Source organism: Pseudophryne corroboree, chromosome 8, assembly GCF_028390025.1.
Source record: "Pseudophryne corroboree isolate aPseCor3 chromosome 8, aPseCor3.hap2, whole genome shotgun sequence".
NCBI lineage: Eukaryota > Metazoa > Chordata > Amphibia > Anura > Myobatrachidae > Pseudophryne > Pseudophryne corroboree.
This window is the reverse complement of record NC_086451.1, coordinates 489,043,513-489,061,962: the sequence shown is the minus strand read 5'-3', so window position 1 is coordinate 489,061,962 and position 18,450 is coordinate 489,043,513. Positions and strand designations below refer to the sequence as shown.

The following is an 18,450-nucleotide window of genomic DNA, read 5'->3' as shown; positions in this document are numbered from 1 at the left end:
AACTATAATGCATGACTATGCACCATACCCCTGGATATCCTTATCCAATAGGAATTTATCTAACCCATTCTTAAAGGTGTTGACAGATTCCGCCATTACAACTCCCTCGGGCAGGGAATTCCAAACACGTATTGTCCTTACCGTGAAAAAGCCTTTACGCCGTATTGTGCGGAATCTCCTCTCCTCTAACCTGAGCGAGTGTCCACGAGTCCTATGTGTTGATCTGGCCAAAAACAGGTCCCGCGCAAGCTCTGTGTATTGTCCCCTTATATATTTGTAAATGTTGATCATATCCCCTCTTAGTCTCCTATTTTCCAATGTAAACATGCCTAGTCTTTCAAGCCTTTCCTTGTATTCCATCGTCTCCATGCCCTTAATTAGTTTGGTCGCCCTCCTCTGTACCTTTTCAAGCTCCAGGATATCCTTTTTGTAGTACGGTGCCCAGAACTGTACACAGTATTCAAGGTGTGGCCTCACTAGTGATTTATATAACGGGAGTATAATACTCTCGTCCCTAGCATCAACACCCCGTTTTATGCATGCTAATATCTTATTAGCCTTCTTTGCTGCAGTCCTACTTTGGGAACTGCTGCTTAGTTTGTTATCTATGAGAACTCCTAAGTCCTTTTTTAGTACAGAATCCCCTAATTTTACCCCATTTAGTAGGTAGGTGTTATTTTTGTTCTTGTTACCACAGTGCATTACCTTCCACTTGTCTGTGTTGAAGCGCATTCTCCATTTGGCTGCCCATGCTTCTAATTTAACTAAGTCGTTCTGAAGAGACTCGGCATCCTCCTCTGTATTTATAGCCTTACACAATTTGGTATCATCTGCAAAAATTGACACCATGCTCTCTAGACCTTCTGTTAGGTCGTTAATGAAAATGTTGAACAATAGCGGTCCTAATACTGAGCCTTGCGGCACACCACTTAGCACTTCAGTCCAAGTTGAAAAAGATCCATCAACCACAACGCGCTGCTCCCTATTATCTAACCAATTCTTGACCCAAGTGCATATAGAGCTTCCTAGCCCTGATTCTTGTAGCTTGTAGATAAGTCGCATGTGTGGTACAGTATCGAACGCTTTGGCAAATCTAAACAGATTACATTCACCTATTTACCCTGATCTAGGTTTGCACTTACTGTTTCATATAAACCAAGTAAGTTGGTTTGACAGGATCTGTCCTTCACAAATCCATGTTGATTCCTTTTAATGATTTTATTGGCTTCAAGGAACTTCTGAATACTATCTCTTAGAATACCTTCCAATACTTTCCCCACTATAGATGTAAGACTAACTGGTCTATAATTACCTGGTTCAGCTTTACTTCTCTTTTTGAATATAGGCACTACTTCCGCTATTCGCCAGTCTTTGGGAACCATACCTGATATTACTGAATCCTTAAAGATCAAAAATAGCGGTTTTGCCAGTTCAGAGTGAAGCTCCATTAGAACCCTTGGGTGAATACCATCGGGCCCTGGTGATTTATTAATCTTTAAATGTTTTAATCGGTCACAGACTACTTCCTCGCATAAATAAGTACCTATCAGTGGGATATTCTCATTATTGAGATTATGTGTTAGTCCCTGAATTGGGTCCTCTCTAGTAAATACTGTTAAAAAAAATTAATTAAGTGTGTCCGCTATGTCATTGTCATTTTTGATTAAGACTCCCAACTTGTCTTTTAAAGGGCCTATACTCTCCTTCTTTAATCTCTTGCTATTAATGTATTTAAAGAATTTTTTGGGATTCGCTTTGCTTTCCTTTGCTACTAGTTTTTCAGTTTCTACTTTAGCCGCTCTTATTTCCTTTTTGCATATTTTGTTACATTCCTTATAGCGCTGAAATGACTCTGCTTCCCCGTCAGATTTGTATTTTTTAAATGCTCGCCTTTTCTTGCCCATAAGTTCCTTTATTTTGTTATTAAGCCACATTGGTTCATTATTATTAATCCTTTTTTTGCTGCTCGTAGGAATAAATTTGAGTGTATTTTTAGCTAGTAGTGATTTTAATACATCCCATTTCTCTGTAGTATTTTTTCCTAGAAACAAACCTTCCCAATCAATATCCCTGAAAAATACCCTCATCTTTTCAAAATTTGCTTTGCTAAAGTTTAGAGTCCTAGTTGAGCCAGTATAGGGCTGTTTATGGAAACTGATATTGAATGTGACCATATTGTGGTCGCTGTTTCCTATGGGTTCCCCTACTATAATACCCGATACCAAATCCCCATTGTTTGTTAATACCAGGTCTAAGATTGCATTGTACCTAGTTGGTTCCTCAATTAGTTGGACTAGGTAGTTATCATTTAGTGTGTTTAAAAACATATTGCCCCTAGCAGTATCACATGAATTGTTTTTCCAGTTTATCTCTGGATAGTTAAAATCTCCCATCACTACTATGTCTCCTACTCCTGCTGCTCTTTCAATTTGCTTTAGTAACAATTCATCATCAGATGCGTTGATACCAGGCGGCCTATAGCATACACCCAATACTAACTTTTTTATTCCTTTTTCCCCGCATGCAATTTCTACCCATAATGTCTCGACAGTGTCTACAGTCCCCTCCTGAATATCTTCCCGTATATCAGGTTTTAAAAACGGCTTTACGTAAAGACACACCCCTCCACCCTTTTTATTTAGTCTGTCTCTCCTAAACAGTGTATAGCCCTCTAGATTGACTGTCCAATCATGAGATTCATCCCACCAAGTTTCAGTAATGCCTATAATATCATACCGTTTGCTTGCTGCAAGTATTTCTAGTTCACCCTTTTTACCAGTAATGCTTCTGGCGTTTACATACATACAACTAAGATAAGTATTTTCCCTTGCGTTAGGGACATCTTTCACCTTATGTAGCAAGGATGACCTGTAATCGTCATTGGTTAGTGCTTTGGTAAAATCCCTTTTAGTACCCATGTTAGTAACCTTACCGCCTGCTCTTACCCTCCCCCCAACTTCTCCCCCATTTTGTTTACTACCGCCATCCCCACTATTCTCACTGCATGACCCGTAGTTTCTAGCTACGGGTCATGCCCCCAGGCTCCCAGGCTCCTAGTTTAAAATCTCCTCCAACCTTCTAACCATCCTTCCCCCCAGCACCGCTGCCCCCTCCTCAGTCAGGTGCAATCCGTCACGACAAAAGAGATGGCGCCTGACTGAGAAGTCCGCCCAGTGTTCCAGGAACACAAACCCCTCTTTCCTGCACCAATCCGTAAGCCACACATTTACCTCCCTAATCTCCCTCTGCCTCCCTGGACTAGCGCGTGGCACGGGTAATAATTCCGAGAATATTACCTTAGATGTCCTTGCCTTTAGTAGTTTTGTTTTGGTTAAATACATAGGGGCTGATTCAGACCTGGAAGCAGCCGTGTGTTCGCATTCAGCGGACGTATCCAGGTGGTCTGTGCACGCGCATCGGCCATTGAGTGTGCGCGACCTTACACATTGCGGCCGCATAAAGGCTGCGCTGCCAGGGGTCAACCTTATTTCTGACGCATCCACAATCTAATTGCAGACGCATGGGGAGGCGGCCTCACACATTCTCACACACAGGAAAATAAGGTAATAAAACAAATTGCATTTTCTTAAGTTTATTGATCACTGTTCCATAAAGACATATACTATAATGAAGTCAAAAAATATATATATATTTATATAGTAATCCTACTTACACAATATCACTAATACAGTATCAAAGGGGTAAGTAATAAGTATATATACAATACACCCCTCAGGGGACACTCGTCTATCTCTCTAGTATGTATTATAAAGGTGCAATCAGCCTCACAGGCAGGAACCATGAATTCCTGCTCCTGGCGGGGATGTGAGGCTACTTCTCTCTGGTATCACCTCAGCGCACTGACAGAACCCCAGCGAGCATCACCCCCATACTGTCTCCGGATACTGGGGATTCTCACTGGCCGCGGGGTATCTCCTAGGAGGTGCTTGGGGGAACGGTCCTGCGGTTAGTCAGGATGGAGAGTGGAGAATGGAGATCAGTGTGAATTTCGAGCCCTGTATAGATTGTCCGCTCGGCGCCCTATATAATATATGTGTGCATATAAATATTTCTATATATAAAAATATACATAGCATCAAAAAAATATATTATGAAATATATATATACACTGATGTATTATATATGGTGGGTTTGTATTTATGTACATATAACATTTCTCTTACACTATATATCTTTATATATATATATAATATCCATATATAAATAAGCTTTTATATATATAATAAAAATATATAGAAAAATATGGCTATAGCTCTATATAAAACGTGTATATACAGTTGTAGGAAGAGGTTTCAGTATCTCGGGTCATATCATATATTTCATCAATCTCTAGGTGAATAGTACTTGTGCAGTAATACGTCCGGACACGCCACGTGGGCACCACTCGGAGGTGGCGTTACCTTCGCTCACTCAGAGATTCAGACCAGAGCTGCCCAAACTTGTGCATGCAACTGTATATGACATGCTGGTACATACTACAGACATACATGGTGAGCTTCCTAGCCGTCCGTAAGGGCCATTGCACTCTATACTGTCCTCTGACCACTATACTCCCGCAGCAGCGGCGCTCAGACCCCTTCGCACGTGCGCAAGAAGCGCAGCCTCAGCCCCCTGCAGGACTGTCACCATTTTGTGACGCTGCCACTTCCACTTGGAAAGCTAAAGCCCTATTAATGGTCACCAGGTAGCCCTTTCCATGAACGGGGGTATCTGAGCACGACCGGCTGACGCCAGGACAGTGCTGCAAGCTTATAAGTACAGGATATCATTTGTTCCCCATAAACCTACAAACACCGTCGGTATATAATACAAGGCTATCGAAGCACGTAGCTGCCTCTTATGGGCGGAGCCAGGGATTTTCCCGTACACTAGAGGGAATGCTGGGAGAACGTGACACGAAGGAGCGGCTACTCCAAGACCACAGTGCCTGCTGGGAGGACATTGTGCCGTTTGGTCCCTGGATTGAGCCCCCTTCTTAGCAACATAAACATGACTTTAATAACTGAGACTGGACAGGACTCTCTCTAGGAGGGAAGGAGGTAAGTACTCTGCTCCACCTCTCTGGAAGGTAAGTACTCTCTCCAGGAGGGAAGCATTCTCCATCTCTCTGGGAAGGAACAGGACTCTACCTATCTCTAGGAGGGTAAAATACAGGGACGTGCGGTGAGGTAAATGGCTCAGGAGGCACTGGCTAGTACCAGAGCCACAGATACATACAATATATGAGCCCCAGTATACACCGGTGCAGCAGTATACAGTGGTGCAGAGAGTGGGAGGGCACTAATTCCCCGGGCCCAGGACCTCCCCCCCTTATCTGGCAGCAGTAGCTGCAGCTCTTCTCCTCTGCGCCGGGCTGCAGCGTGGCCAAGGAGGCGCTTAAAATACAGTAAGTGGAAAAGGTAGGTAGGGGGGGGGCACTGCCTCACCTGACATACACTTTTTACTCCAGAATTTTGACTATAAAAAGGATTAAAATAATAAAGAAGATATTTCTAAAATATTGTATGTATTGTTCCTATACTTTATATAGTCAGAACTCTGGCGTATACTGGATTATGACAGGAAAGTTCTGCCTCACCTCACCGCACGGTAAAATATAAGTACTATGCAGCCTCTCTACAGGAGGGAAGAAGGTAAGTACTCTGATAGCCTCTCTCCGAGAGGGAAGGAGGGAAGTCTGCTCACCTCTCTTTGGGAGGGAAATAGGTAAGTACTCTGCTCGTCTCTCTCAGAGGGAAGGAGGTAAGTCTGCTCACCTCTCTCTGGGAGAGAAGTAGGTAAGTACTCTGATAGCCTCTCTCTTTGAGAGGGAAGGAGGTAAGTCTGCTCACCTCTGGGAGGGAAGAAGGTAAGTACTCTGATAGCCTCTCTCTTCGAGAGGGAAGGAGGTAAGTCTGCTCACCTCTCTCTGGGAGGGAAGAAGGTAAGTACTTTGCTCGCCTCTCTCAGAGGGAAGGAGGGAAGTCTACTCACCTCTCTTTGGGAGGGAAGTAGGTAAGTACTCTGCTCGTCTCTCTCAGAGGGAAGGAGGTAAGTCTGTTCACCTCTCTCTGGGAGGGAAGAAGGTAAGTACTCTGATAACCTCTCTCCGAGAGGGAAGGAGGTAAGGCTGCTTGACTCTCTCTGGAGGGAAGGAGGGAACTATTCGGCTTGCCTCTCTCTTTGGCAAATGAGGGGTTAAAGGCTTGCCAATCACTGCCCTGGCAGGGAAGAGGTTAATAACTCTTCTGGTCTTAGAATTGGGGGCTCCTCCTTTCTGATACATTATTATTCCTGCTCCCCCCCCCCCCCCCCATCACAACATATCTCACACAACTTGTCTTGGCCTCTTGATGGTGGAAGAGGTGGTCCCGGGGTTCTCTCTGGCAGGAGCTCATTTCGTGCAGGTCTTTGAAGTGGAATGTAGCTAGGCGAAGTCTTCTTGACAGCACTCAGCCCACCGCACACTTCCACAAGAAGGGATGAGGGGTTATGAAAGGTTCACAAATATAGGGATGATAGAGTAGAGGAGATAGAGCCAAGAAGAGGATAACTGAGGTGGAAGAGGCAGGTTCTGGAGGCATTGCTTCATAGACCATGGGGAAACTCTAGCGGAGATTAAAGCTGATCCAATAATATAATATTACGTGGCTTCCTACTGCAAATCTGACACTTGTAGGACAGGAAACCAGGAGAGCACAGAGAACACGTTATAGTGTCAACGTACTCCACATATGTGTGAATGTGGCAATTAGATCTTCACTAAGTCAGCTACAGTTTTCCTTTAATAAAAGACCATATGGACTATGGAAACCAGGTAGCAGGAGATTTGGAACCAACAGGTCCACAAGTATTTTAAGAGGACAGGGAAGGAAGGTTTGGTAGTGGCGATATATCCATGGCAGGCTCAGATGGCCATGAAGATACCTGGAGGCAGGATGAGAGTATAGAATGAGGGTCCCTAGAGGAGTAGAAGAGAGAGGATCTGGATGGAGAGAATGACTAGAAGAATGGAGGAATGAAATTCATGTCTCAGAGTGCCAGGAGTGAGGGGGAGCTGAGTGAGTCGGAGGATGAGCGCTCACTTCCACTGCTGCGCTGGTACCGGGTTCCACAGGTTCCTCCCTCTGGGGAGGTGAACACAAATGAAGATGTGTAAGATCCCACGCCGGTGACACAGTCTGAGTCCGGTAGTGGGGGCAAACAGATAGGGAATGATACCTCCGGCTGGGGGGGATACGAGGGCAGGAGTCCTCCATGGGGGAAAGAAGCAGCTGGGTCGGTGGGGGGTAGGTCAGGGTCCTCATAGGGCAGTTTACATGCGGATTGGTGGGAGAGAAGGGCAAACTCCAACTGTTCCTTCTGTCTGCGAAGCTCATCGATCTCTGCCTCAAGCGTAGACTTCTCTTCCTCCAAGAGATCGGTCTCCTGTAGGAGGAATACAGATCACGGTTATATGCTAAATCCCATTCATCAATGTTTATTTATCATTTATCATTATTATCCTGTCATTCCCACCATCAGAGCACGGACACACTAGTTTTGGGTCCCTGCCTCCTTTTGGCCGAAGGGGTCTGTTTTTATAACACAGAGAATGGATATCAGCATGTGCATTCATGAACCTTTATGGATAGTTTAGCAAGAACCAAATGCACCGAAAATGGGTCAAGAAGCACACGTCATGCATTCATCACTGATTCTGGACAAAATTAGTGTCATCTCTGACCATGGTTAGACACCTAGGCAGAGGGGAACCAGAGCTCCAAAACCAGGGTCTGCTGTAAGTCTCATGCCTCGACAGTGTTCCTAACAGATCTTCAGAAAGAACCAGCTTGCTTCCAGTCTGTGCTGTCATTACCTATCTTTCCCTCATGCCTCAGTACTTCTCCAGCTGTAAACGGCCTCTCCTGTACCTGGACAAGGCGCACCAGTACAGAAGGGCCCAGTTTAGTTGTAAATAACTATGCGTGACATCAGAGGTCTCATCATTTATTTTTAACATTACTAGTGACCAGCTGCTGAGATTAACAATGACCCTTCACTCTTTGAAATGTAGATGGTAGATAGCAAACTCTATAGATGACACTTACACTCTGCAGTCTATCAGTCAGCTCTCGTCTTCGGTTTCGGCATTTGGCAGCAGCCAATTTGTTCCTTTCACGGCGTACACGCCTTTTCTCCTCCTCCTCAGGAGTCAGCTGTATGGAGAGAGAGGTTTGCACCATGTAACAGGTAGCTCATAAAGACAGAGACAATCCATTCACTACATCTCTACTTACAGCCTCCTCCCTGGTCCTTTTGCCCCGTGAACGAGTAGGGTGGGTTTCCTCTTGTCCAGAGGTAGCAGCGGGTTGAGCTGGGCCATAAGTCGGTCCAGAAGGTGAGGCATAACTGGGGCCTGGGAGGTCATATGGATCAAGAGATGGCCCTGGTGTTGGTTGGGACTGAGCCATGGAGGAGAGAAGAGTGGGGGTGACCAGCCACTGGAGGTCCTGACTACTGGTGATGGCCGTAACGGTTGGGACAAAGGGGGGGACATCACATACGGCCACACACTCCTAGGACAAAGAGGAGAGAGATGGTCACAGAAGGAAGGAGACTGGCCGCCAGCACCATAGAGGAGACCGGCAGGCGGCACCATAGAGGAGACAGGTGACCATATTTTGGACAAATACTAGGGTTAGAATTTGGAATTATGGGTAAGAAGTATTAGAGCGGGAATTGGGGAGGATGGGTGATAAGTACTAGCCTTAGAATGTGGGATTATGGTTCACTAGTAAAAAGGGATAGAACTTGGAAGCATAGATATTAAGAACTAAGATTGGATTTTGGAAGCAGGGGTAATAAGTATAGGAAACAGCTACTAGGGCTACTTTACCCATACGGGTAGCAAGTCATGGGGCTAGAATTTGGGAGTACTGTCTGTGTAATAAATACAAAACGAGTAGGGATGGACATTGGAAGCTGATGGTTAGCCACTGATCTTTCTCATCCGATGGAAGTATATTTCCCATTGAATTGTGGATATGGGATGGTTCTAAGTTACTTTAGGAATATCAATATATATATAAATGTGAACTCCCTCACTCACTAACCCCCTCACTCACTAACTCCCTCACTCATTAACTCCCTCACTCATCACTGATTCTCTCACTCCCCGATATGTCAGGAAGATGAGATGTAACACAGGGATTCTTCAGGTGGGAAATAGGAAAACTACATAATCAGAATATTAATAAACCTCTCCTAAGGGGATGACCAGGGGGTGACATAATGATGTCATCACCGACGCGTGGCTTGCGTCGCATGAACAATAACGCCCAAACAGACAATCGGATGAACATTTGGATTACTCCTCCAGTGTGTAGAATGTAATAAACTACAGAAATGTTCCTGTCACTTGTTACCGTATCTGCTACGGGTTCTCCTCGTGTAACGCCAAGAACCAGGGATTCATATTTACTTACTAAAGACGTATCACATTTACATCTCTATAGATTTACCAAATTATTACACTCATTTATATCTACAACCGTGACAATCAGAAACTCCCGAGAGGCTAGTGTGTAATAAATACAAGTCACAGAGTTTGGGAGTAAGGGCAAGGAGTACAAAAGATTGAATTTGGGATTATAGGTAAGAAGTATTACAACTAGAAATAGGGAGCACGGGTAACGGCCGGGTACAAGACTCAGGATGCAGGAGCACGGGTAACGGGTACGGGACTCAGGATGCGGGAACACGGGTAACGGGTACGGGACTCAGGATGCGGGAGCACGGGTAACGGGTACAGGACTCAGGATGCAGGAGCACGGGTAACGGGTACAGGACTCAGGATGCGGGTGCACGGGTAACGGGTACAAGACTCAGGATGCGGGAGCACGGGTAACGGGTACGGTACTCAGGATGCGGGAGCACGGGTAACGAGTACGGGACTCAGGATGCGGGAGCACGGGTAACGAGTACGGGACTCAGGATGCGGGAGCACGGGTAACGGGTACGAGACTCAGGATGCGGGAGCACGGGTAACGGGTACGAGACTCAGGATGCGGGAGCACGGGTAACGGGTACAGGACTCAGGATGCAGGAGCACGGGTAACGGGTACCGGACTCAGGATGCGGGAGCACGGGTAACGTATACAAGACTCAGGATGCGGGAGCACGGGTAACGGGTACGGGACTCAGGATGCAGGAGCACGGGTAACGGGTACGGGACTCTGGATGCGGGAACACGGGTAACGGGTACAAGACTCAGGATGCGGTAGCACGGGTAACGGGTACGGGACTCAGGATGCGGGAGCACGGGTAACGGGTACAGGACTCAGGATGCAGGAGCACGGGTAACGGGTACAAGACTCAGGATGCGGGAGCACGGGTAACGGGTACGGGACTCAGGATGCGGGAGCACGGGTAACGAGTACGGGACTCAGGATGCGGGAGCACGGGTAACTGGTACGAGACTCAGGATGCGGGAGCACGGGTAACGGGTACGGTACTCAGGATGCGGGAGCACGGGTAACGGGTACAGGACTCAGGATGCAGGAGCACGGGTAACGGGTACCGGACTCAGGATGCGGGAGCACGGGTAACGTATACAAGACTCAGGATGCGGGAGCACGGGTAACGGGTACGGGACTCAGGATGCAGGAGCACGGGTAACGGGTACGGGACTCTGGATGCGGGAACACGGGTAACGGGTACAAGACTCAGGATGCGGTAGCACGGGTAACGGGTACGGGACTCAGGATGCGGGAGCACGGGTAACGGGTACAGGACTCAGGATGCAGGAGCACGGGTAACGGGTACCGGACTCAGGATGCGGGAGCACGGGTAACGGTTACCGGACTCAGGATGCGGGAGCACGGGTAAAGGGTACAAGACTCAGGATGCGGGAGCACGGGTAACGGGTACGGGACTCAGGATGCGGGAACACGGGTAACGGGTACAAGACTCAGGATGCAGGAGCACGGGTAACGGGTACGGGACTCTGGATGCGGGAACACGGGTAACGGGTACAAGACTCAGGATGCGGGAGCACGGGTAACGGGTACGGGACTCAGGATGCAGGAGCACGGGTAACGGGTACAGGACTCAGGATGCAGGAGCACGGGTAACGGGTACAGGACTCAGGATGCGGGTGCACGGGTAACGGGTACAGGACTCAGGATGCAGGAGCACGGGTAACGGGTACAAGACTCAGGATGCGGGAGCACGGGTAACGGGTACGGGACTCAGGATGCGGGAGCACGGGTAACGAGTACGGGACTCAGGATGCGGGAGCACGGGTAACTGGTACGAGACTCAGGATGCGGGAGCACGGGTAACGGGTACGGTACTCAGGATGCGGGAGCACGGGTAACGGGTACAGGACTCAGGATGCAGGAGCACGGGTAACGGGTACCGGACTCAGGATGCGGGAGCACGGGTAACGTATACAAGACTCAGGATGCGGGAGCACGGGTAACGGGTACGGGACTCAGGATGCAGGAGCACGGGTAACGGGTACCGGACTCAGGATGCGGGAGCACGGGTAACGGTTACCGGACTCAGGATGCGGGAGCACGGGTAAAGGGTACGGGACTCAGGATGCGGGAGCACGGGTAACGTATACAAGACTCAGGATGCGGGAGCACGGGTAACGGGTACGGGACTCAGGATGCGGGAGCACGGGTACGGGACTCAGGATGCGGGAGCACGGGTAACGGGTACGGGACTCAGGATGCGGGAGCACGGGTAACGGGTACGGGACTCAGGATGCGGGAGCACGGGTAACGGGTACGGGACTCAGGATGCGGGAGCACGGGTAACGGGTACGGGACTCAGGATGCGGGAGCACGGGTAACGGGTACGGGACTCAGGATGCAGGAGCACGGGTAACTGGTACGGGACTCAGGATGCGGGAGCACGGGTACGGGACTCAGGATGCGGGAGCACGGGTAACGGGTACGGGACTCAGGATGCGGGAGCACGGGTAACGGGTACGGGACTCAGGATGCGGGAGCACGGGTAACGGGTACGGGACTCAGGATGCGGGAGCACGGGTAACGGGTACGGGACTCAGGATGCGGGAGCACGGGTAACAGGTACGGGACTCAGGATGCGGGAGCACGGGTAACGGGTACGGGACTGAAGATGCGGGAGCACGGGTAACGGGTACAAGACTCAGGATGAGGGAGCACGGGTAACGGGTACAAGACTCAGGATGAGGGAGCACGGGTAACGGGTACAAGACTCAGGATGAGGGAGCACGGGTAACAGGTACGGGACTCAGGATGAGGGAGCACGGGTAACGGGTACGGGACTCAGGATGCGGGAGCACGGGTAACGGGTACGGGACTCAGGATGCGGGAGCACGGGTAACGGGTACGGGACTCAGGATGCGGGAGCACGGGTAACGGGTACAAGACTCAGGATGCGGGAGCACGGGTAACGGGTACAAGACTCAGGATGCGGGAGCACGGGTAACGGGTACGGGACTCAGGATGCGGGAGCACGGGTAACGGGTACGGGACTGAAGATGCGGGGTAACGGGTACGGGACTGAAGATGTGGGAGCACGGGTAACGGGTACGGGACTGAAGATGCGGGAGCACGGGTAACGGGTACGGGACTGAAGATGCGGGAGTATAAGTAATAAGTACAGTATTTAGGATGCGGGAGTATGAGTAATATGTTTTTATTAACAGTTTCTTATATAGCACATCAAATTCCGCTATGCAACAGTGATAAAACAAAACTGGTTAATAACAGACAGACATAGAGGTAGGAGGGCCCTGCTCGCTAGCTTACACTGTATAGGGAAATAGGCATTGATACATAAGGATAGGTGCTACCTATTGCCACATTGCAGAGGTTCTTCATGGGCTGTATGATCACACAGTGATGTTGGCCTGGGGTCAGGGGCTATGAAGGTGGGGGATGTGGGTGGACTGTACAGGGGGGATATAATTGGATAGGAAAGCTTATGAATGTTCTGGAATGTGATAATCTGCAAGAAGAGGTGAGTTTTCAGGGAACGCTGGAAGGTTTGGAGACAAGGGGTGGTATCCTATTAGCAGCTGTACTTTCCCGCTACGGGGGCTCTGCCGCCACTTATTGGGGACTATGCTCCGGTCGCTTCAGGCACTGCCAGAGCTGCGAAAACACATGGGATCAGGGACTTATCCCCGATCCCATGCACGATCGCCGGTCCAATGTCGGCCTCTAATTGGATACTGCGATCCAGCCTGTGACATCGGGCCCCTGACGCTGATAACGCACAGGATCCGGGATATGGGGGGTGTTACAGAGACAGCAATGAGTAATCTGTGTGTTCTGCAGCACAAGCAGCCATTATAGTAGCAGTGTCAGGGTCCTTTACCCACTGAGTCACTGTATATAGTGCTGTACAATAGGGAACTACTGCCAGATCCTGATATCAGCCTTGCCCCCCCCCATTCTGAGGATCCTTTACCCACTGAGCCATTATATGTAGTGCTGTACAACAGGGAACTACTGCCACAGCCTGATGTCAGCCTTTGCTCACTGAGCCACTTCCCTCACAGTGTTAGTCACACCGCACAGGGGCTGCTAAACTCATCCTCATTATATGCAGCAGCAGCAGCCTGTGCCCTGCAGCTCATCATCAGCGCTGGGAGGGGCTCCCCCACTCCGCCCACTGCCGACGTCAGCATGTACGTCCCCACGTCCTCACTACGCTGCGTTCCAAAATAGCTCTCCGGCGTCAGCGTGCGTCAGCCCCGCCCACCCCCGCAATGGTGACTGGCGGCCCGTACGCGGCGTGCGTGCTGCTGCGGGACTGACAGGGCGAGCTGGGACATGAAGTGCACTAGTTATAAAGCAAAGCTGCTGGGACTTGTAGTTCCCCAGTATTACTAGTGTCAGTAGTTGGCTATGGTGACAGAGAATACAACCACACAGCCCCTCTTACTCCTCACACCATACTTGCCCCTCTCCATGAGGGAGAAAATGCTCTGTTCCTGTATGATTCCATCACCTGTGGTGACACACCTTTCTCATTAACATTAATTACCCAGCTCACCACAGGTGATGGCAATCATACATTACCAGGAGAGTCCAGGAACAGAGCATTTTCTCCCTCATGGAGAGAGGCAGGTAGGCAAGTATTCCTCAGATGCTGAGTCCCCCGCGTACCTCCCCAGCGCCCCCCACCGGGGCATACCTCCCCAGCGCCCCCCACCGGGGCACACCGTCCCTGCATACCTCCCCAGCGCCTCCCCAGGGGCACACCGTCCCTGCATACCTCCCCAAAGGTATATCGTCCCCGCGAACCTCCTCAGCGCCTCCCGGGGCACACTACCCCCACGTACCTCCCCAGCGCCTCCCAGTGCACACTTCCCCCGCATACCTCCCAGGGCGCACAGTCCCTGCGTACCTCCTCAGCCCCCCGCGTACCTGCCCAGCGCCTCCTAGGGCACACCATCCATGCGTAACTCCCCAGCCCCTCACGTACCTCCCAAGCCCCCTGCATACCTCCCCAGCACCTCCCCAGGGGCACATCGTCCCCGCGAACCTCCCCAGCGCCTCCCTGGGCACACTACTTCCGCGTACCTCCCCGGGACACACCGTCACCACGTACCTTCCTAGTGCCCCCCCCCCCAACCGGCCCCCCTCTCCCGGGGCACACCATCCCCGCGTACCTCCCCAGCGCCTCCCGGGTCACACCGCCCCCGCGTACCTCCCCAGCACCTCCCGGGGCACACCGTCCCTGCGTACCTCCCCAGCACCCCGCGTACCTGCCCAGCGCCTCCCAGAGCACACAGTCCCTGCGTACCTCCCCAGCGCCCCACATACCTGCCCAGCGCCTCCTAGGGCACACCATCCCTGCGTACCTCCCCAGCCCCCCACGTACCTCCCAAGCCCCCTGCGTACCTCCCCAGCGCCTCCCAGGGCGCCATCACCACGTACTTCCCCAGCCGCCCGCGTACCTCCTCAGCGCCTCCCAGGGTGTCGTCACCGCGTCCCTCCCCAATGCCCCGCGTACCTCCCCAGCGCCTCCCGGGTCACACCGTCCCTGCGTACCTCCCCAGCACCCCGCGTACCTGCCCAGCGCCTCCTAGAGCACACAGTCCCTGCGTACCTCCCCAGCGCCCCACATACCTGCCCAGCGCCTCCTAGGGCACACCATCCCTGCGTACCTCCCCAGCCCCCCACGTACCTCCCAAGCCCCCTGCGTATCTCCCCAGCGCCTCCCAGGGCGCCATCACCACGTACTTCCCCAGCCGCCCGCTTACCTCCCCAGCGCCTCCCAGGGCGTCGTCACCGCGTCCCTCCCCAATGCCCCGCGTACCTGCCCAGCGCCTCCCAGGGTGTCGTCACCGCGTACCTCCCCATTGCCCTGCGTAGTGTCGTCACCACGTACCACCCCAGCGCCTCCCAGGGCACACCATCCCCGCGTGCCTCCGTAGCGGTATCTGGGCCGCACGTTCCCTGTGTAACTCCTCAATGGTGTCTGGGATGCGTGTTCCCCATATAACCACACTGTGTGGACAGCTGTCATGTTTCTGCACTGGCCGGACAGTCACCGATACCCATCAGCCATAGAACCACCTGTCTAATACTGTGTAGGCCCCTCTCATGCCACCAACACAGCTCTCACCCATGGAGGCCTGGCCATAAGCCCTCTGAGGCGTCAGCAGCAGGTCCTGTACATTGTGTGGTTCGGACTGTCCCCAGCACATCTCACAGATGCCGATCAGACTGAGATCTGGGGGATTTGGAGGCCTTGCACCAACCATCGCTGAGCAATGTCTGTAGTGCTATCAGGCAATACCGCTGGTATGAAGGGGTGGACTTGGTCTGCAACAATGGGTAGGTAGGTGGTACGTGTCATAGAAACATCCACATGAATGCCAGGACCCAAGGTTTCCCAGCAGAACATTGCCCAGAGTGTAAGACTGCCTGACCGCCAGCCGGGATCAGTGACCAGACGTCGGCGGGGATCAGTGACCAGACGTCGGCGGGGATCAGTGACCAGACGTCGGCGGGGATCAGTGACCAGACGTCGGCGGGGATCAGTGACCAGACGTTAGAGGGGATCAGTGACCAGACGTTAGAGGGGATCAGTGACCAGACGTTAGAGGGGATCAGTGACCAGACGTTAGAGGGGATCAGTGACCAGACGCCGGCGGGGATCAGTGACCAGACGTCGGCGGGGATCAGTGACCAGACGTTAGAGGGGATCAGTGACCAGACGTTAGAGGGGATCAGTGACCAGACGACGCCGTCAGGGATCAGTGACCAGACGCCAGTGGGGATCAGTGACCAGACACCGGCGGGGATCAGTGACCAGACGACGCCGGCAGGGATCAGTGACCAGAAGCCGGAGGGGATCAGTGATCAGACGCTGGAGAGGATCAGTGACCAGATGCCAGAGGGGATCAGTGACCAGACGCTGGTGGGGATCAGTGACTAGACGCTGGTGGGGATCAGTGACCAGACGCCAGAGGGGATCAGTGCCCAGACGCCGGTGGGGATTAGTGATCAGACGCTGGAGTGGATCAGTGATCAGACGCTGGTGGGGATCAGTGGCCAGAGGGGATCAGTGACCAGGCGCCGGAGGGGATCAGACACCGGCGGGGATCAGTGACTAGACGCCGGTGGGGATCAGTGACCAGACGCCAGAGGGGATCAGTGACCAGACGCTGGAGTGGATCAGTGATCAGACGCTGGTGGGGATCAGTGGCCAGAGGGGATCAGTGACCAGGCGCCGGAGGGGATCAGACACCGGCGGGGATCAGTGACTAGACGCCGGTGGGGATCAGTGACCAGACGCCAGAGGGGATCAGTGACCAGACGCCGGTGGGGATCAGTGACCAGACGCCGGTGGGGATCAGTGACCAGACGCCGGCGGGGATCAGTGACCAGACGCCGGCGGGGATCAGTGACCAGACGCCGGCGGGGATCAGTGACCAGACGCCGGCGGGGATCAGTGACCAGACGCCGGCGGGGATTAGTGACCAGACGCCGGCGGGGATTAGTGATCTGACGCCGGCGGGGATCAGTGACCAGACGCCGGCGGGGATCAGTGACCAGACGCCGGCGGGGATCAGTGACCAGACGCCGGCGGGGATCAGTGACCAGACGCCGGCGGGGATCAGTGACCAGACGCCGGCGGGGATCAGTGACCAGACGCCGGCGGGGATTAGTGATCTGACGCCGGTGGGGGTCAGACGCCGGCGGGGATCAGTGACCAGACGCAGGCGGGGATCAGTGACCAGACGCAGGCGGGGATCAGTGACCAGACGCAGGCGGGGATCAGTGACCAGACGCCGGAGGGGATCAGTGACCAGACGCCGGAGGGGATCAGTGACCAGACGCCGGAGGGGATCAGTGACCAGACGCCGGAGGGGATCAGTGACCAGACGCCGGAGGGGATCAGTGACCAGACGCCGGCGGGGATCAGTGACCAGATGCCGGCGGGGATCAGACGCCGGTGGGGATCAGTGACCAGACGCCGGTGGGGATCAGTGACCAGACGCCGGTGGGGATCAGTGACCAGACGCCGGCGGGGATCAGTGACCAGACGCCGGCGGGGATCAGTGACCAGACGCCGGCGGGGATCAGTGACCAGACGCCGGCGGGGATCAGTGACCAGACGCCGGCGGGGATCAGTGACCAGATGCCGGCGGGGATCAGACGCCGGCGGGGATCAGTGACCAGACGCCGGCGGGGATCAGTGACCAGACGCCGGCGGGGATCAGTGACCAGACGCCGGCGGGGATCAGTGACCAGACGCCGGCGGGGATCAGTGACCAGACGCCGGTGGGGGTCAGACGCCGGCGGGGATCAGTGACCAGACGCCGGCGGGGATCAGTGACCAGACGCAGGCGGGGATCAGTGACCAGACGCAGGCGGGGATCAGTGACCAGACGCAGGCGGGGATCAGTGACCAGACGCCGGAGGGGATCAGTGACCAGACGCCGGAGGGGATCAGTGACCAGACGCCGGAGGGGATCAGTGACCAGACGCCGGAGGGGATCAGTGACCAGACGCCGGAGGGGATCAGTGACCAGACGCCGGCGGGGATCAGTGACCAGATGCCGGCGGGGATCAGACGCCGGTGGGGATCAGTGACCAGACGCCGGTGGGGATCAGTGACCAGACGCCGGCGGGGATCAGTGACCAGACGCCGGCGGGGATCAGTGACCAGACGCCGGCGGGGATCAGTGACCAGACGCCGGAGGGGATCAGTGACCAGACGCCGGAGGGGATAAGTGACCAGACGCCGGAGGGGATAAGTGACCAGACGCCGGAGGGGATCAGTGACCAGACGTTGGTGGGGATCAGTGACCAGACGTTGGTGGGGATCAGTGACCAGACGCCGGCGGGGATCAGTGACCAGACGCCGGCGGGGATCAGATGCCGGCGGGGATCAGTGACCAGACGCCGGCGGGGATCAGTGACCAGACGCCGGCGGGGATCAGTGACC

At 53.1% G+C, this 18,450-nt stretch overlaps 1 protein-coding gene across 2 annotated transcripts in view; it reads right to left on the bottom strand.

The window, feature by feature from the left end:
- Nucleotides 1-3,586: 3,586 nt before the first annotated feature.
- FOSB (FosB proto-oncogene, AP-1 transcription factor subunit) overlaps nucleotides 3,587-18,450 on the bottom strand; it is a 37,015-nt gene continuing 22,151 nt past the window's right edge. Inside the window, exons 2-5 of one of the 2 annotated variants that reach the window (XM_063938441.1) lie at nucleotides 8,280-8,558; nucleotides 8,091-8,198; nucleotides 7,222-7,428; nucleotides 3,587-7,127 (exon numbers count right to left, since the gene is read on the bottom strand). In XM_063938441.1, coding sequence (XP_063794511.1) covers nucleotides 7,026-7,127; nucleotides 7,222-7,428; nucleotides 8,091-8,198; nucleotides 8,280-8,558 — 696 coding nt within the window. In that variant the 3' untranslated portion in view covers nucleotides 3,587-7,025. Of the gene's footprint in view, nucleotides 7,429-8,090; nucleotides 8,199-8,279; nucleotides 8,559-18,450 lie in introns of both variants that reach the window. The other variant, XM_063938440.1, reaches the window with a different exon arrangement.